Source organism: Juglans regia, chromosome 7 (assembly GCF_001411555.2).
Source record: "Juglans regia cultivar Chandler chromosome 7, Walnut 2.0, whole genome shotgun sequence".
NCBI lineage: Eukaryota > Viridiplantae > Streptophyta > Magnoliopsida > Fagales > Juglandaceae > Juglans > Juglans regia.
Window position 1 is genome coordinate 48,296,366 of NC_049907.1, and position 21,455 is coordinate 48,317,820.

Here is a 21,455-nt window from a genome sequence, read left to right on the forward strand (position 1 = left end):
AATCTAAAAAATATTCAATTCAAAATATCTTACTGTTATTCATAAATTATGTTATTATTATTGATAAAATTCTCATTTTATCAAACTTCTCAAACGAGCGCTAAGAAAATTACCTCACCAGAATCATATTTTCCATAACCAAAGGTTTGTTCTGTGACGTCAATAAAAACGTGAAACATTCATAGATCACTGATTTTAAAAATAATAACAAGAAGTCGTCTCAAGCCTCTTCTTCTCACTGCGACTTTGAAAAAATTATAAAATTGTTTCTTGACTCGAGCACACCTCACATCATGCTCTTCTTTTTCTTTCCCTTCTCACGCAGATTTATACTTTTAGGACCGATATTGACATATGGCGTTGGGTTGATTAGTTGGAGGTTCGATGTGAAATTTTAAAGAGATGCATGCAATCAAGGTGGAACAATTCAACAAACCTACATCTCACTTTCTTCGAAATTCAACCATAGTTTTCTCTCTATCAATCGTAATCTTTTAAGTGCACATGAAATAATTTGCAGCAGCTAGAATCAGTAGGCCAGATGACAGTTTTATTAATAATTAAGTATTTAAAATAAACTACTCGAAGACTGTATTTGAATGCAGAGTTCAGTTCAATTCTTTATGAATAATAAAGATATGAGTAATGAAAAGAATTATGTGGAGTTTATCTAAATTGAATTTAAACTATGTTTAAACGTTAAGATAAATTTAATACTTTTTATGAGTTATGTAGGTTGCACAAAAATTCACTATAATGAACTCAATAAATAAATAATAATTTAGCCCAAGATTTATTCATTAACCAAAAATACTGCAAAAAATATATATCCGCTGTGAATATATGACCATTGGAAAAAATACAAGTTGAAAGAATATGATGTAAAAAAAGACTATTAGAAAATTCTATCTGTTAGGAATAATATGAAAGTTAGAAAATTAATGTGTATTTTTTAATAATAAATAAATATTCAATAAATGAAAATATCAAAATTAATATTTTAATAGAATAATAAGATATTTGGAAAGTTTGTTATTTGGTCATATTATTAAAAAATGACTAACTAAATTTATAAAAGTGAATTTTCTAATTATCAAATTTTAACAAAACTTTATTGAGTATACTAATATTGCCCTTAGAACTTATATTTGATGGGTCGGGTCTAATTATCTATTCCTCTTTTTCTTCTAATTATTAATTAACAAAAAATTAAGTTTGTGCAGACGTAGTCCGTCTACGTGCATTGACTCAGCCCCTTGGAAATGTTTGTCAACTCATGATGATCGATCTTACTTTATTTTGCAATACTACAACCTGATCATGCATGATACCTTCAAGGCAATTTGGATCCTGTTGGCGGCCGGGGGAGAGATCAGAGAGAGAGAGACAGAGAGAGTTTAACTTCAGAAACTAGATGCTGCTGGAGGTATACATGATATATGTAATCGTGATCTGCAGGAACTTTTAGGTCTCAAAAACAGTTAAGAAAATTAAGCCATTCTCTAAGGAGTTGATTTGGAAAAAAAGTATATACCAAAAAACCATACCCGGCCGACAAAAGACGTATACGTGGATACAGATCAGCATGCAGCGAAATGAATGGAGAAATAGGTCAAATGCGATCTTTGATGGCCAATTGTAGCCATCTTAAATCCCATCCTTGAGCAATAATTTATAATAGTTTAAGAACCCTAAATCACATATATGCTCAAATATATATAATCTACAACCTTCAAAATTAAAGAATATTGAAAGAAAAAAGATATTTGTAATCGTGAATTGTGGAACCGTCGCGTAATTACTTTAAAAAAAGTGAATAAATTATAAGACTCACATGAAAAAAATTAATTTTTAATAGTAAATTCAATTCTTTTTCAAAAAGATTATGCGGCGTTTATACACTTCACGATTGTATGTAGAATTATTCACATTGAAAACCCAATTTTCATGACCACCATTGTATGTATATGCTGTCTATAGAAAATATCTATATATAGCAACAGCCATAACCAAATTAAAGAGAAAACCTTGTGATCTAATGTTAAAGAAAATGGCGTGTAGCAACATTTCGGTTTATTTCCAGTGATTACTGCTAGAATTAGTACTCATTCATCCATCTATATATCTAGAACAGCTGATCATTTCATTTCGCGTGCAATAGAATTTTCAAGACAGACGGCTGCGTAAATAGTACGTATATAAGTTTCAAGTGTATACTATTATTAAACGTACGTTGGAAGCTAGTTTACTGTAGCTGGGATCTTGAACAAAAAGGCAAAACGATTCGGAGAAATTAATTAGCTAGCTAGTAAAAAATACAGAGATAGTCGATATTATATATCCAAGTGAATTTAAGGGAATTTTTTCAGTACTTTAGGTACCTATTGTGTATATATATATATATATTTATATCTGTCTTTCTCAAAGAGTCTCTAATTAAACATCCAAGTATATATATATTGATCGTGTCACCTAAAAATAATGTCTCCCAATTAAACCAATGAGAATTAATCCACGCCCGAGTCTAGGCTAGGTCATGATCATGTGCAGCGTCAGTCATATGCATGCATGACGGTGATGCATGAATTAATACCGGCTGTTGGTTGGGCCATGCAAATACCACTTCTTCCTTCATCGATCACCGCCTCATGTTTTGACTACACTTGGTCAACTACTGGCCGGTTAATTTTGCATGCAATATTGGAAGGAGTACTACTACTTCGTTTACCTTCACCAAACCTTGTCACTGCAGCGCTTACTAAGTACATGCACCCCGTCCCCTAGCTCTCATCTCCTATATAAGTCCACCACACCTCAACTTCTTCTTCACCCTCATCTATCTCCCTCTCCTCATCTCTCGATCTCTCCCATATACATCCATCATGTCGCCTGCGATGAGAAATTTGGCAGCTGAAAGCGAAACCAAAGGGGCAAATGATTCAACAGAAAGCGAATTCCACAAAGGAGTGAAACATTTATGCGAGAAAGGAATAACAGGAGTTCCAAGCAAGTACATATTGCCCGTCCCTGACCAACCAAAGTCATCGAAAGGCTCTGGTAGTGTTAGCAACCAGAATTTAAAGTTACCAGTTATCGATTTTGCAGAGTTGCAAGGCTCCAGTAGATCTCATGCTGTCAATTCCATCAGAAAAGCCTGCGAAGAATTCGGGTTTTTTCATGTAAGTCTTCACAGATTTATTCCTAATTGGCATGCCAAAAACGAAGCTTTTGTGTTTTGGGGTTTCTCTTAACTTCTTAATATTTGAATTGGTGCAGTTAGTAAACCACGACATTCCAAGGGATGTGATTGAAAATATGATTGATGTTGGTAAAAGGTTCTTTGACCTCCCATTCGAGGAGAGGTCCAAGTACATGTCAACTGAGATGCGTTCACCGGTCAGGTATGGGACTAGTTTTAACCAGAATAAAGATGAAATCTTTTGTTGGAGAGACTTCTTAAAGCTAAGCTGCCATCCCTTGTCCGACGTTCTTCCCTTTTGGCCTTCTTCTCCTGCGGACCTAAGGTGATTAGTTCTATTGACTACTCTCCCTCTCTCTCTTTCTGTGATCTCTCACATACAAAGACACATGCACGCACCAGTTATTGTTTACTTAAAATTTTAGCTGAGCTTGATAATTTTCTGACATCGGTTCTGGATTTAAGCTTAGACACGTACGTACGTACATATATATGTTAACCAATATGTTCTTGCAAGAGTCAATTATGTTAATTATCATGCATCAATATCTTGAATTTAAATGTTTGAACAGGCAAGCGGTGGTTAACTACTCAAAGAACACTAAATTATTGTATCTGATGCTAACGGAGGCCATCCTAGAGAGCCTAGGATTGGTGGATACAACGAGAAATGAGAACGAAAATGATGGGTTAAGAGAATTCGAAAACGGAAGCCAACTCCTTGTGTTGAATTGCTACCCAAAATGCCCTGAACCTGATTTAACATTAGGCATGCATCCCCATTCGGACTATGGCTTCCTAACGCTGCTTCTCCAGGATGAAGTTGAGGGTCTCCAGATACAACATGAAGGAAGATGGGTAACAGTGGAGCCCCGCCCTAATTCATTTGTTGTCAACGTCGGAGACCATCTTGAGGTTAGTATTTAATCAAAACAAAAAAAGCCATGGATACACCATTAATTAATTATTCTGCTTAACATCAGAACTTTACGAACAATCTCTTCTTAGAATGTAGATATCTAGATTTTCTTCAAATTTCTATTGACAGTGCATGATTAATATTATTTGGTTGATCTGTGTACGTTATACGTAGGTTGTATTCGATGAAATATTAGTACTTTAAGGCAGATATATATATATATATATATATATATATAAGGTTAATGAACTTCATAATTAATTAACAGTACGTGATCCAGAAATTAATTTTCTGTATAAACTGATATATTCCAAAGTGGAACATGGTATGATCAGTCAATCTGGCCAAAATATTGAAATATTAGGTTTCCTTGAAACGCATGCAACATGATCTGCTTCATGTATGTGTATATATATATATATATACACATATATGTGTGTCTATTTATGTATCATGAATGTATGTGTCATGGTTAGGTATTGATGATGATGATATATATATATATATATATATATATATATATATTAGAGAGAGAGAGAGCTAGTCAATTTTTAAATTTGAATTATTCTTTTTGACGTTTTATGCAGATATTTAGCAATGGTCGATACAGTAGCGTACTTCATCGGGTTCTTGTCAATTCCTCGAAAACTCGAATTTCTGTTGCTTCGTTGCATAGCCTGCCATTCGATAGCATGGTTCAGCCATCACCAAAACTCATAGATGAAGCCAATCCGAGGCGCTACAAGGATACAAACTTCGCCAGTTTTCTTGACTATTTATCTTCCTGTGAACCCAAGAGAAAGAGTTTCCTTGAGTCTAGGAAATTGGCTTGATGATCAATCGAGCTAGCTAGTTATTAATCGAATTATAAGCGCATATATATATATATATGCGCATATATATATATATATATATATATTTCAGAATTAGAAAAAGTACTCTCGAATTAAGCACTATTTGTAACTTTTGAAACATATGTATAATATAATATAATATTGATTCAGGAAAGAATTACTGGCATTAATATGTGAAGAAATTAAATATTCTTGATTATTATTATTAAGTTTTGAATATCATGGTACGATAAATTAAGCAGATAATAAATTTATGATCCAGTTCGTAAGATCAGAAAATTCTTGACTTTTTCTGGTCAAACAAGAAAAAAAACACCTTGTGAATTGTACTATATTTTTCTTCATATTTGACCGATCGAATTCATCAAGTGGATCATTACCACAACGAAAAACTTACACCGCATCTTTCTAGCTAGATCGATTTTGTGAACATAAGAATAAGTCCGGTGGTTGATGATCTTGATCTCGATCACATGACCTTTTATAAATTTCGCCATTTTGAATAATAAGCTGATCATGTCATTATCTTTGGGGCCTATTAAATCAAAGATAAGAATATTCTCGTGCATATTATCAAGCAGCTCGAAAAACACGACCTAGCTCGTTCGTTCGGGCGATCAAGTACTACATGATCATGATCACGCGTTATCACGTTTTTTTTTTTTATATAAAATTATGAAAACAGTATTGGAAGAAAAACAAGGTAATTCATCATATATACTTTCATACCCATATTATATATGTAATATGATCAGCTAGCAAAGCAAATGTAATGCAATTCAGTAAGAAAAAGAAGCTATTTATTAGAGTCGAGGTTGCAGTCATGCATTTAACTATTTAAGGCCGGCATGCATTAGCAAACACTCATCATGAACGAAGATATTGACATCATATATGGAATTAATTTCGTTTTCTGGCCTGACGTAGCTCGATCTCTTTGGCAATTAGCAAATCAAACCAACCAATTAATTCCTAGCTATTTTAGTACCAGCTTAAGTTTTGGCACTTAGCAGATGTTAGTAATTCTGTCTACATTACAAACTAACGTTTGCTGTTGTTGGGAGACCATTGAAAGGTAAGCCTCTACGGCTCTAATTTCTGCCTCTCTTCGTTCATAATTTTCAAAGTCATGCACGTTAAGTTACAACTACTTAAATTACATGATTTCTGTCCATTGATTGATCAACAACCCATGATGTGACGACTTTGAATGGGTCACCAGTCCATTGTAGCAAGAAAAACTTGGACCGGTGATGACTTTTGACTATGACTTTTTTGTTTCAGTGCTCCATTTTCTGTCCTCCGACCAGACGTGCGATCCAGACAAGGCCCTTTATTTATCGAATCCATTAACCCATTAATTTTGGCTATGCTGAGTATATATAGAGTACTTATTGGCTCTTACCAATTTTAGATTTTAGGATAATTCACCGCTTAACACTCACTCTTAGTTCACATATTAATCACTTACACATTTTTATTTTTTACTAAAAGCCAGAAACGCTGCATGAAGTAGTTATGAGTCGTTGTGAAAGTTGAAGGGAGGGTGCAAGACATATCATTAAGATTCCATGAAAGTTGGTACTGTACGTATTTTCCACGCGTGTATAAGTACGATCCAAACCCTCCACTCTATACATATACACATGTATATATATATATATATATATATCACTGATCTATAGTCAAGGGGTACGATCTGGTTATGCCACAATTTAAGTGTTCTAGCTTGTTTGTATTCTCTTCATATGTTTTTCTTTATTTTATTGGTACAGAATCTCATGTGCATATAGTCTTACCAAAAGTCACTGAATGAAGGACATACTTCCAATAAGCCCCGAGTAGAGCCATAACGGAAGGGGAAGGGCCAAAAAAAATAAACGAATGATAGATATTTTATTTACGGAAGAATGGATGAATCAACAGTGCCATTTGTTATTCCAATTATACAATGCAAGATGTTCAGTATATAATCAGAAAAACATTGGCAACTACTGAATACTCTACTTAACTCTACACACAGGAGCCTCAGGAGCTTCCATTTGATGCAAGTGATCCACCCCCATATTTCCTCCTTCAGATCTTTACCGCCCACATTCTAAGCATAATTTTATTTCTTTCTTCTTTTTTCTTTGTTAACACTTCACCTTTTTACAGTATGGAATAAGCTCGGATCACCTCGACGATTGGCGCTCTACACAATGGGCATTTTCCTCCACCACGAACTAACTCATTTGCACATTTTGAACAAGTGCACATGTGCCCGCATCTGCAAAAAGTTCACAGTTTCTGGGGGTGAGGAACCCAGACATAAACAATAACAAAATGGGTATCCCCAAAACAAGAAAGAAAAACTTCAAATTAAAGGAAGTCGTTAAAAGAATATTGAATATACCTGTACAAGAGTGAATCAATGTGGCTATCACAACAAACACAGCAAGTCCCTTTCCTCACATGACCCCATTTTGACCCGTCTTCTGACGACTCAGCGCCGAAGCCTGCAACATAGTTGTATTTTCATGTCAGATTTTATGATAACAAAGACAGAAGCATAAACAACAAACTACTTTTTGACTATGAGCAAAAGAAAACCAATGGTGGAGGTAGCTTGAATGGAAGGACCTGCACTTACATTCTGTTCTAAAAAAAAAAGAAAAGGCAAAAGGACATTTTTGAAGCATATAGAACAATGATGAATGGCATTGAAAATGTAAAGAAACCTTTTTCACCAGCGGATCGATTCAGAGCTGCAGAGACTTCCTGTCTCACAGAGCGCTGCAACTCTAGTTGCATATCCATGCAGGCCTCCAACATCCTCTGCATGTGGCTCATTCCTTGCTGAAGTCTTGCCATATCTGCTCTCAGATCATTAATCATCTCCCATTCCTGATCCAAAACAATATTCACATTAGATGCAAGCATTAACAGGTTCTAAAAGCAAAAGAGGATTTTATAATTGCAAGCCCACTTCCCACTAATCATCAGTAGAATTTTCCAGGAAAAACATAAAATCATCTGTAGAACAGGTCCTATTGGCAGTAAGAATCAGATCTAAACTCCATTTTATTATAAAACTAGCAAAGATGAAGTCCAGGCAATCACACAAAGAAACTGTTAAAAGTTGTTTTTTTTTTTTTTTATCAGTAACTTTTAATTTTTTTTATTGGCACCGGGTGTCCGAGATCAGCATCCGGACTTATCCCGGGGGTGCATTAAGCCATCGGCAATGGGTTTCTCGCAAGTGCACATCGGGTAATTCAAGAAAAAAATCCCCCAGTGGCAGTAAGAATCAGATCTAAACTCCATTTTATTATAAAACTAGCTCAGATGAAGTCCAGGCAATCACACAAAGAAACTGTTAAAAGTTGTTTTTTTTTTTTTTTATCAGTAACTTTTAAGTTTTTTTATTGGCACCGGGTGTCCGAGAACGGCGTCCGGACTTATCCCGGGGGTGCATTAGGCCATCGGCAATGAGTTTCTCGCAAGTGCACCTCGGGTAATTCAACGAAAAAATCCCCCAGTTCGATGGTCCCTAGAGATTGTTTGCACCCAAGGAGATTTGAATCTTAGACCTTTTGTGGTGGGGGGAACATACCCCCAAGCCCAAGGCCTTTACCACTTGAGCTAATCCCTAGGGGTTAATAAGGCATAAAATATTAAGTTGCACCCATAATCTTATGTATAAATTCACATTAGTCATTTCCGAAAAAGGTAGTCACCATCTCACGTGATTGTAACAATATACTGAGAAGAAGTCCAGCCTAAATCCCTAATATTTTTGTTCCAATCCTCCAATAACCCCACATCTGGAGCTATGAGAGATATTTTGTTTAGCCAGGAAGTGCCTGAATTGGGAATGCAGGGGGAAATTTGAGTTTATATGCAATGGTAATATTTAGTTCCTCAAATTGTAGAAGAAAGATGGCTCACAATTTCTGTGCGATGCAGGCTATGCCTAGACCAGCCAGTGTGATGCAAGTCCTGGTGCCAAAGTGGTTGTGGAGGGGGCACCGGTGGAGATGGTAACACAAGTGGAGGTCTGTTAATGGCATCACGTTGATCCTCATTATGCTCATCCCTCTGTTGATCCTGATCCTGGTCAGGTGAAGCAGGAGTTGGTGTAGGCAAGTTTCTATGCAAATCCCAGTCAATGGGAGCACGACCCTGCCTTTCTACATATGACTGTATTAATTGATCCAGACTTTCACGGAAACCACTACGAAGTAGATTAGAAACGCTTCTCCTACAAGATAAGGGAGACAAAAGAATCATTATATGAATGTCAAAAGCAAAGGTCCAACATCCATGCGGTTCTTAACCCAAATAAAGCCTTCTAAAAATGATCAAATACCTGCTCAGAAGTTCCCTGAGTTCCATGCTGTACACATTATCATCATCAGGTGGATGAAATCTATTGAACCTTCTAACTGGAATAGCACGACGAATTCTTGGAGGAGCAGAAGGCCCCTCTGGCCAATTTTCAACAGCCTCCCGAGAACCATCCTCATGCCAAACCCCCCGTGTTCCTTGGGAATGGCCCTCTTCCCCATTTATGTTCCTCAAAGTTTCTTGGGGCCAATCATTGATCGAATTGCCTTGCCAATTTGCATCCATATCTTCAACATTGCCATCTCTCCACCCATTAAATTGACCAAAGGCTGTCTGTTGCCAGTTACCTCTCTCATCTTCAGTTATTTGTTCTTGCCAATCCCCTCCTTGATTAGCAGTTCCTTGCCAAACTATATTGTCGACAGCTATGTTGGTTTCCAAGTTCCTTGTTTGATCAGGCAACTGATTGACATCACTATTCGGACGCCTAAATTGAGATTGCTCATGATTTTCAAGTTGGATATTCAGTGAAGCATTTGTTTGAGTCCAATCATTTCTAGGATCATTGATGTTATTGTTAGATGGGGTATCTGAATGGCTGCCTACTTGGCCACGAACAATGTTTTCCAATCTGGAGCGGAACCCGTCCCTAAATGAGAAAGTGGACGTGTTATTATGCCAATCAAGTAACAAGCATAACAGCTCCATTTTTGTTTGGACAACAATTCTTATACTTCTTGAAATAAAGGCAATGAACAGATCATTTCACTCTTCCCAATAATGAAAGACTATTGATATAGACTATAACCAATATTCCGAATAAGACATTTATATATGCAAATAGTTTGTCTGTATCAAAAATGGATTTTTCAAGCTCGCGTAGTGAACATCAAATCTATATAAAATGTTAAGAGCTTTTTTTTTTTTTTGATAAGTAAGAAGTAAGTTTCATTGATATGAATGAAAAATAGGAATAGCTCATGTACACAGGGAGTATACCAAAATAAAAGGCCTAAATACAGTCTAAGAGCACTAAATTAATGATAACAAATCATGCACATTGTTTCCATTAAGGACAATGGCTGAATAAAATTTTAAGAGCTTTAGTGCATGTTTGGGATTGCGGTAGAAAATATAACTTATAGTTTTAGAGCTTATACCATATAGCTTAAGTAATAAGTTCTACTATTATTATTTGTTGTTTGGTAACCATGAGTTTAAACGACTTTCAAACATGTTATATTTGTTTGGAAATAAATTTAAAAAAATGTGTTATGATGTAGAAAAGACGACGATTTGATTTTTTAAAAATTATGATCATATCCTTGAAAGTTAAAAAATTGTAATTATCTTGAAATTTTATGGGTATTTTTGCCTATTGACAGTCTTTTTAAAATTTGAATTACGCTCAGCATTATCCGGAAAAGCACCAAAATGATGTTTTTCCTCAAACGTACTTTTTAACTTATTTGAGATTCAAAAGTACTTTAATATGTAACACCCCAACAACCTAATTTTTTCATTAAAGAACTTTTAAGGCTATTTAAACACTTTTAAAACTCCTAAAGCAACCCCAAACAGGCCTTTAGACTGTATAAGATACTACTTTAACAAAGGTACTAAAAGTTCATTCCAGAATACTAAAATAGTTATCGTTACATAAACCTCAGTTCCTCTCATTCTAAACCATGTAAACTATGTTCAATCCTTCTTTCAAGGAACAAGGCTACTATTCCAATAGGCTATTCCAAAAATGATAACGTGATCAATTAAAAAGAAGTGAAAAGAAAAAGTTAGAATCATTAAGTATTAAGAAATGAATAAAAAGTTTGTGTACCTTAAACCAGAAACAGTATGTCTTTGTCTTAACTGAACTAACTCACTCGCTGCCATAGAAGGTGGTCTCTCGTCCTCAATAGGTCTTTCATTTCTCAAGAATCTACCTCTGAGTAATGACTGGAAAATGTTACTGCATTAGTACTCAAACCAAAGCTATATATGCAAGAAAAACATCCTGATGACATATAACAAAACTTTATATCAGTCAATAAGTATTAAGCTTTACCTCAATGGATTTCTTACCTACCAAGTACCAAGAAAACATCGTCACATTCTAGGCCACCATTAGTGTGAGATTATTTACAGAAAAATCTTTAGAAAGGCATACATGAAAGAAAGCAATACTCGTGAAACTAGTAAATGTGGATACAATTGGTATTGGAACTATACCCCCACAATATTATTATCATTTGCCTTGCATTAAAAAATTGCCATAAAAAATGTGAATCTATTTTCTCCAAATAATTGAGCGATTGTTGCAGGTTTTGGTCTTCCCTCCACAATATATAGTACCCATTATAATTATAACTATTTGATTACATGGGAGGTAATTGGAAGACTTCGAATTGCAATCTTTTTATACAGGTAGAATTACAAAAGAACAAAAAAATTAAGCACCCTTGACTTGGCTTCATGATAGGCAACTGACCTGAATGCGGTTTCTATGAGCAAAATCAGAGACAGCCCGATGCTCCAATAAACCCTGAAGTTCCCTCTGTCTTTCTCTCTCAATCCTCATAAGCAAATCAATCAGAGCTTGTCTTCCACGTAACCTCAACATGTCCCTGCGAATATGCTCAGGTTGGCCTTCATCATTGTCACCAACCAACCCATTACGAATTTGATCCACCTGGTTACCAAGTCCAGTAGGTTGATCTTCCCTACGGCTCCCACGAGCTCCTCTCTGCTGACTTGTCATTTGCACCCACTCCCTAACATTTCTCACCCTTTCACGCTCTGTTTCACCGAGCCATTCTGCTCTGGGACTATTGTTTCTTCGAGCAACATTTGAAGAATGATCACTAACGCCACTCTCCATCCAGCCCCGAACAATGTGCCTCACTCTCTCCCTCTCAACTTCGCCAAGATCTGGAGATTGCTCCCTACTAGACCTGTTATTATCCACACGTTCATTCTGCAAACCCATCTGATCATGAGCCCAGCTCCCAAACTCATTTTCACTCTCAATTGTATCCCCCAAACTCCCTTGGTTCTCACTCTCCTGACTATCAGACATGTTTGTACTTGACACATTGGTGTTCGACTCAACACCTCTTTGCTGCCTCAACCTCCTATTCAGCAAATGATCATCCTCCAACTCCCGCCACCTTTGCAAGATCGCAGATGCCTGAGTGTTTGGCCTCTCCTCAGCCCCTTGCCGCCTTGAGGTTGGGGACTGAGACTCCCTTAGAAAAGATGAGTCAAGCATTGAAACCGTGTGCAAACCGGCGAGAGCCATCAACTCAGACTCGCGATTTCTCCTCTCAATTGTTGTTATCATCTCCTGTGCCTGCCGAGCAGCCCACCTACTCAAAATACGAGAATGGCGACACCGTGCAGCAGATGACTCTGCCAAATCATCACCCTCCAAATCAGACCTCCTCCGCCTCCGAACTAGCTGATCACCCTCGTTGTCCTCATCATCCGGAGTGCGCGTAGAGCTACACGAAGCAAATGACATACAATCATCCAAGTGCCCACGCACAAATTCCTCTAACCCGCGCTCAAACTCGGAGCAGGCATCGGTAGATTCAGGCTTCTGTTGCAGCGGTTGAAAATCAGTCATTCTTACCCAATCCCCACCAGGGCTACACTAAAAAACCAGCTTCAATCCCTCCACAATGTACCCCAATAAAATTACACTGAGCATTCCATTTCGAAACCAAAAAATAGAATATTTGCTGCTAAACCACCATTCGATCTCTAAAATAAAAACGATAAGTAAAACGACAACGAAAACCAGATTTGGGTCTCAAATTCGCACCTATTAGCACCCTAATCACAAATGAATTCACCTCCCCAAACATACCACCTGACAAACAGATACAAAGTCAGAATCAAAATATTCAAACCGAAAACTTATAAAGAAAATATCGAGATTTATGGATCAATTTGGGACGAATAAGATAGAGCTTTAATAAATCGGGGAAATTAGGGTAAGAAAAGAGAAAGGATTAAGATTGCAGGAGAAGGAAACGTACCTTTGAAGCTTTCTATGCGCGCGTGTATGTTGCTCGTCGAAGTGTGGGGAAAAAAAGAAGAAGGAAAAGCCCTAGCTCTTTTGAAAGAGATGAAATATGAAAATGATGAGAGTGTAAAACAGAAATTTGGTTGAAAACGCAGAAGAGAGAGCGATCAAAGTGGGGATTGACATGACATTCTATAAATTAAAGAAAAGGAAAAAAGAGAGCGGAGGGGGTGAGCAGAGAGCTTCCTTGTATTGATTTTTTTTTTTTGTTTTTGTGTGTGAAGAGGCAGACAACGGGTCTCAAGGGCAGAGAGAGAGAGAGAGAGATAGAGAGAGAGTGGGGGAAGCCGATCTACTGTGGATTAACACGTAGTCGTTTTGTCCTTAATAGATGGGATTATGACACGTCATATCTTAGGAATAAGACCGTACGGTATGCGTATAGATTAATATTTTAAAATTTTACAACATAAATCATTTTCAATTTCAGTAGATCCTTTAAATTTTATAAAATAGTTTCAAATATATTAAAACCTTATAAAAAAAACTTGTACAATTTTGCAAATAATACATAATAATTAATTATATAGAGTGGGTGGTATTAAAAAAAGAAAATTACATTTTATTCTTCAAACTAATATTCCTTTTGCATTATATATAACTACTAAATTATCAAATTTATCATTTTACATCCTAAATTATCATTCTTTGTACAATTTTTCCCATCATTTGAATGGTCATATTGCAAAATAGTACTTGGATAGACATGATAAAGTAAAAATTTTTTAAAAATTAATTAATTATCAATATTAATTCTAACTAGCTAGCAAATATATTATTAGTCAGGTTTGGATAGTAAATTGAGATTAAATTTAAAATTTTAATAAAATATTATTTTTTAATATTATTATTATTTTAAATTTTAAAAAAATTAAATTATTTATTATATTTTATATAAGAATTATAATGATGAGAAACTAGCAATCTAAATCGAGCCCAAAAGTAAACAAGATGACCACTCATTTTTGCCATAAAATAAAACAAACTTTAAAACCAAGGAGTGCGAAAAGGAAAGGAGGCTAGTCATTGTCTGTTGCAAACAATTTGGTACTGTCGGTTCATATTAATTAATTTATATAATATGCCAAAAGGGAAATTGAATAATAAATTACTAAACAGAGAAATAAGCATAATTTGGCCTTGTCATGATCATAGCTAAGTACTGACCTAATTTTAGGTGAGAACACACATTTCCAACTTATTCGGGAATTCTTACGAGCTGAGATGTGTAGTACTTCACCGACATATTTCAAACTCGTGTGAAAATTAAATAATATCCCAATAAGTGAGTCATTTTACCTAGTTTCCCAGCCCTCTATCACCAATTTCCCCCATGTTCTTTTTTTTTTTTTTTTTCCAATAATAATAACAAAAATTCAAATAAGGGTCAATTTGGAGAATAAATCATACATTCGTAAACCCATGCAACATATAGTTTGATATAGATTGGATTGTAATCGGATAAGGAAGAAATAGGCATTATTCGTTAAAAATAACGAGATATAATATTCTTAAACAAGTGTGTAGAGTAGATTATATATTATATACCACTTTAATTATAAGATTTAATTTATAAAATATAACTTTCAAATTTTATATATCAAATCAAATTATCTCATACAAATATTTTATTACGCGTGTTATGTACATTAGTTTGAGAATAAAATTCTTATTTTGAATATAAAAATTTTACTGAGAATCATTTTAATGAGAATATCATGTGATGTTGAGGATATGAAATGGTTTAGGCATCGTTTAGATAGATGAGATGAGATGATTTTAGATAAAAGTTAAAAGTTAAATAAAATATTGTTAGAATATTATTTTTTTAATATTATTATTATTTTAAAATTTGAAAAAAATTAAATTATTTATTATATTTTGTGTATAAATTTGGATAAGTTATAATGATGAGATAGGATGAGATGAAATTGTTTCTGTATCCATACGATGCCTATTTATACAAAAAAAAAAAAAAAAGTAATATTATTATGATTGGTTTGAATAATGAGATGATATGAGATAGTTTTAGATGAATTATTAGATGAGTTAAATAAAATAGTTTTAGAATATTATTTTTAATATTATTATTATTTTATAATTAAAAAAATAAATTATTTATAATATTTTATATAAAAATTTAAAAAAATTATAATAATAAAATGAGATTGAAATAAATTGAAACTATCTCTATATTTTAAACGGGGCCAATGATAGCACACCATAACAAAAAATAAAGCAACAGGTACTGATCAGAAAACGCGATAAAGGTAAGGACTAGTACTCATCATGTGGTTCAAAAGTCGGGGTAACAAGTACAGTAACAACGCAGAGACAGGAGAGAATAAAAGAATAGCTTGTGGCAGTACCAAAGCAAGCAACTAGAAAGTCAAGAAATATAAATAGATTTTAGTATTTTTTAAGAAATTTATAGGAGAAGGACCAGTGTATCTATCTATATATATATTAATATATATATATATATATATAGATAGGACTTGGCACGAGGGAAATATGGTCCTTGTCTTACTCTTAAAGCTTAATGGGAGTTGAGCATGTACCATTCATGTACGTTGGGCTGCCTTTTTCAACGTTGCTGAGTGCTGATGTTGAGAACTGAACTCGAGAAGAAAGGAAAAAAATAATGTCTTGAGAATATATATAGTTCCTCTAGACTCTGCTTGAACTGCTTCTTGCAAAGTCATAGATCATGATCAGTGTTCTTTTCTTGAGAAGCAGGTTGAAGAATATTGTGAGAAGCAGCCCATCCTTAATCTTAATCATTTAATCTGTTAAGCAACCGTAGGCATAGGAGCAAAGGATAAAATTAGTGGGTCTTGTTTGGTTACGTAGTTCAGATAAAATAAGATGAGATATTTTGTTGAAAGTTGAATAAAATATTATTATAATTATTTTTGTTTTCTAATTTAAAAAAATTATAATAATTATATGAGATGAGATAATTTGATTTTGTGTAACCAAACCAGTCGTGTTTATAAGTAGCAGCTCGATCAAGAATATTGTCAGAAGCATCTCATCCTTTCAATCTTAATGCTTTAATCTGTTAAGCAATAATAGATAGAATAATATCAAATACAAGTCATAAAGTATGCAAACATAACGTATTTTAATAGAAAAAGAATGGAATTTACCATTTAAAAATAATTTTTTTTATATAAATTATATATTTATCTACTTTTTTCAATAGATAACTCTATGACTGTATCTTACATTTTTTTAACGTGATAATTGGTCAAGTTATCCAAACGTGGCCGTATGGATACATGAGGCGCACAATGGTAAGAACAAAATCCACTATAAAGGTATACAACTTAAAGCATTCTCATTGGCTTGGTTAAATGAGGAGGTTAGTAAAAATTTATATAATTGATGTCAAAAACATCCCATATTGAATTGGACAAATCTAAAATAATTTAGATTTTTGTTACAGTGGTTAGTTAAATATGGAGAATCACAATTGATTCACCAAACATTAAAATACTAATTTCTCACTCCAAACAAATATTAAAATATTAATTTCTCACTCTAAACAAAAATACTATTTGGTTTGTAATTAAGTAATTTAGATAGAATTTGAAATGAGTTTAATCAAATATTTTTTATTATTAGCATTAAATGACTTTTGAAAATATGATTTTTTTTAATATTAATTTAATTAGAATATAATTATTATTAACATTTAATTGGTAGAGATACAAAATGTGATAAAAATAAATTAAATAAAAAATTATTAAATTAATAAAATTTTATTATTATATAGAGAGTAAATGGATAATCCAATGTGGAGGTTGAGTTTAAATGCAATAGGTAAATATAAAAAAGTGTGATATTGATTAAATTTTAAAGATGAATTTAGTCAAGACAATGAAAATGCTCTTACAAGCTCTCATCCACCATTTTCCCCTTTATTACAAGGTGGAGAAAAGAAGAAAATATCCAACAGTTAGAGAAAGTATATCCATTTATTTCTTGCACCAAACTCCAAATTCTACTAGTATATAAAGAAAGTCCAAATTAAACTTGTATATAAAGAATTATAATCATTACTTAACGTGAGATCAATTATAAATATGATCTTTTATATATTTTATTATAAATACTGGGCCTAACCAATTTTATTTTTCTCCCTTCTTTCTCTTTCTCAGATTCTGATGGAAGATTATTTATATTCATGTAACCGGCATAGGCTACTAGCCAACTACAAGCTTCATTTGGTTACTAAATCCATCTCACCTCATCTCAATTCATTATTATAATTTTTTTAAATTTTAATATAAAATATAATAAATAATTTAATTTTTTTAAATATTAAAATAATAATATTATTAAAAAATAATATTTTAATAATATTTTATTATCTCAACTCAGTTAAACATCGAAACGCAACTTAAAAAAAAAAATTTATCTATATGTGTGTATATATATATATATATATATCATAATTTGTTCTTTTCATTATTCTGGATCCACTTTTTTATTTTGCAGCTCTCGTATGGCATGCAAAGAGTACTGATCCACAACAAGATAATAAAGCATAATTGAAAGCCCTTTAGTGATTGCAGGACAAGATTCTTCAAAGACGTTGCTTTCTCTGAAAGTCAAGAATTTTTTTTCCCTTTAAGACCTAGCGGTAGTGGAGTATTATGATATCATTACTATTTATTATTATTTATTATTTTTAAATCTATTTTTTATTACTATTTTTTATTACTATTTACAAAATATATGAAATAATCTCACTACCCAAACTATCCAAACGCAATTTAAATATAAACTCGAGAAAAATCTAAAGCTCTAGTAATTAAACTACTACTATCGCGTTGGCCATCTTTTCTATAAAGTCAATAATATATAAGGGCTAATATATATATATATATATATATATATATATATATATATAATTATAATAAGACTGTACGGCCATTACTAATAAGACTGATGTTATGATCGATAATGAAAAATTCTGCTTATCATTTTATCATTCTTTGTAGTATTGATGTATGTATTTAAATAGAATGACAATAAATCACATATTAATATATAGTGTGGGATGATAAATAACAATTTTTTTTATGAATATTAATAAATAATCGGTTTTTTCCAATCTTCAAATTTTCTACAACATAACAATGGTCTCCTTAATTAATCAATATTTATAGCCAACTATCATTTTGTTTTTTAGCAGTTAATCTCAATCAATTAGTACAAATCCCATACATGTAGTAGTGTTGTTTGATAATAATCAGCTTGCATAATATATATATATATAAAAATGCTAGGTACAGTCTCTAAATGGGACTGCAATGTAAGTCTAAACTATTTTAACTTTAAAATTTTTTAAAATTATAAAATTATCTCTCTTAAAATGATGCTTTCTCTCATTTAATAATGTGCCTACACATGCAGTTCTCATTTAAAGACTGCAAATATAATTTCTCTATATATATATATATATTATATACACATAAACATCGACGTAATACACGATGATACGTTAACCCCCAATCAAGATCCTTAAAACTCGTTTGTATCGCTAATAAATGAATTCCCTAAGATTCGGTTTCAAGATATAAAAGCATAATAACAAAGTACTGATTTCCCTAGATATATAATACTCCCGGCCGGCCAACTCTCAAAAGCAACGTCGTGGCCATCAATATCTATATCTTATCTTCTCATTTATCCGCATATCAACAGTGTTTTTTGGTTTACAATTTCTCTTCCGGTTTTGTTCCTCGTGATGTGTCTGTCCTCCTGCATAGGATCCGTCGCGCAGCGAAATGAAGAATGTTCCTCATGGAGCCCACGTGTCTCTGCAGCTGCATGATGCCAACATACTCCGTTCCTTCCTCTTGATCAATTTATTTATATATATGTACCCAATCTAATAAGATAAGGATGGGTCTTGAAAGATAATGATCAAATAAACATGAAGTGGATAAAGGGTTGTAAGTACTTGTGTAGTATTGCTTGACACTAATTTGGACTTATCAAATGTAGATCATAGGGTTACATGATTTGTCAGATGTGTCTTTTTTATAAGATTTTTGGAATATTAATAAATCATAAGAGAAATGATAGTTGCAGTCTGAGTATGTAAGTACCGTGCAACTATTTTAAAAAAAGTGAATAAATAAGAAATCCATGTAAAAAAAAAAAAAAATTTTTAACTGTGGATCCTATTCTTTTTTAAAACGACTGTATAATGCTTACGCACTTTATGATTATATGTAGTATTACTCAAATCATAAAATATTTATTGTGTTCTGACTAATTAATATATAAATGTCTTAAGCCAATTTCTTTTGTATGTTTTAAATGTAGATAAGATATGTAAACATGTGATAAGTTGAAGACCACAAGACTCATTGTCGTTGCAAAAACCAGACCGCATCATGTGATGTGGGTACGCGTACGTATGTGCGTTGAGTGGAAGAGACGTAATCCTAGGACAATTATTTATATATGTCCATTAGTATCCGGACGAAGGCTTCGGTATAAGATAAGAAGAAAGCGTACAGGTTAAGTTAGGTAGTGATCTATCTATCAATCGCATCCTTAATTCATCATCTCCATGCAATTTGTCTCCTCTGCATCACCCAAATGATTCTCTAGGGTTCTGCAAAACGCCATCTTCACAACTCCAATTACAAGTCGGATATCATAATTCGATTATTCCTCACATTCTGCACCTTTGGAGTTACATATATGGGGGTTTGGTATTGTATGAATCGAGAACATGAATGGGTCAGAAATGGTGGCCTCTTTAAGAAACAAAATCACGTATTCATGTCTTTGCTGGACTTTGGTGTTAACTTTTTAAAAGCGATATGATATTGTGTACAAGATTAGAATCCTAAGTAGTTACTAGTTTTAGGAGCTGTGAAAATGAAACAACATTGTTGGGTCCATGTATCTGACACACATGACACATATATATACACACTATTTTGGTAGGGCTTTTACTTCATTTATAGTTCCAATTTGGAGAGTTTTTAATCTGCAAACACACACACACACACACATATATATATATATATCACGCATTGTTTACACATTCTATTTATTATTTTTCACTATCATATCGTTAATTTGGAATATAGATTTGTTAAGACCACTGAAGAAATAGAAACTCTTTCTAAGCCCCTTAAATCCACTTTTATGATAGAAAATGCTATTCATAAATATATATCTATATATAAATGTTTTTCAATATCCTCTCATCCCCTTGGAATAAATGAAATCTACTCATTTACGACATGTTGTATTGATCTTATTCATTGAGCTATAGAAGTTCACGTCTAACAATTTGTTAAGTTGTGTTTGAATGTTAAATTGAGTTAAATTGAATTGAGATAATAAAATATTATTAGAATATTATTATTTATTATTATTATTTAAAAATTTTAAAAATTAAATTATTTATTATATTTTATATTAAAATTTAAAAAAATTATAAGGATGAATTAAGATAATTTTAGGTTCAAAACAAAGCTCTCTCTCATGATCTCCAACGCCCATGGACGAGACCCGTGTCCTCTACAGTCTACAGTAAGTCTATCATGTCCGAACTGATTGGACAGCACAAGCACAGAGTCTACACAGAACAGATTTCACTCCATACGTTTGACAATTCAATGTCATATTCATTTTAGTTTGCACGTCCATTTGGTGTTGCATTTTTTTTTTTTTTTTCCTTCAAGAGAATTTGAGATTATTATTAGTGGTAGAGAGTGTCGTGGGTGAAAAATAGTTGTCAAAAAAGGGTGTTATCCATCCACCTACCATAGTACCACGTATTAAATTAAGCTTGCAAATTCCCCAACTAAATAAATTAATTGAGAGATTATTGAAAATGAAAGATTATATAAAGTTAGGATAATATACTTTCAATTCAGACATGTTTTATTTTTCTTATTTTGTTGACCTTTTGGAGTCCTCTACTTGTCTTTATCTCTATTATATTTTGGCATTTACCGATGAAGAGAAAACATCCACAGATTCGCCCAGATAGCCATGGCCTACATAAATTATAATGGAGCAATA

At 33.2% G+C, this 21,455-nt stretch overlaps 2 protein-coding genes across 2 annotated transcripts; one reads left to right on the plus strand and one right to left on the minus strand.

Moving 5' to 3' along the window:
- The first annotated feature begins 2,849 nt into the window (after positions 1-2,849).
- On the plus strand, positions 2,850-4,984 carry LOC109011366 (protein DMR6-LIKE OXYGENASE 2-like). Its single transcript, XM_018992528.2, has 4 exons — positions 2,850-3,179; positions 3,277-3,524; positions 3,772-4,114; positions 4,706-4,984. The coding sequence occupies exons 1-4, from the start codon at positions 2,883-2,885 to the stop codon at positions 4,949-4,951; spliced, it is 1,134 nt and encodes a 377-aa protein (XP_018848073.2). The 5' UTR covers positions 2,850-2,882; the 3' UTR covers positions 4,952-4,984.
- A 1,865-nt stretch (positions 4,985-6,849) lies between these two features.
- LOC109011347 lies at positions 6,850-13,614 on the minus strand. The gene is made up of 8 exons (XM_018992509.2): positions 13,342-13,614; positions 11,790-13,172; positions 11,139-11,257; positions 9,324-9,950; positions 8,903-9,215; positions 7,693-7,858; positions 7,368-7,470; positions 6,850-7,241 (listed from the first exon to the last, which is right to left on the minus strand). Exons 2-8 carry the CDS (start codon positions 12,924-12,926, stop codon positions 7,124-7,126), a joined length of 2,583 nt encoding a protein of 860 aa, XP_018848054.1. The 5' UTR covers positions 12,927-13,172; positions 13,342-13,614; the 3' UTR covers positions 6,850-7,123.
- Between the last annotated feature and the right edge of the window lie 7,841 nt (positions 13,615-21,455).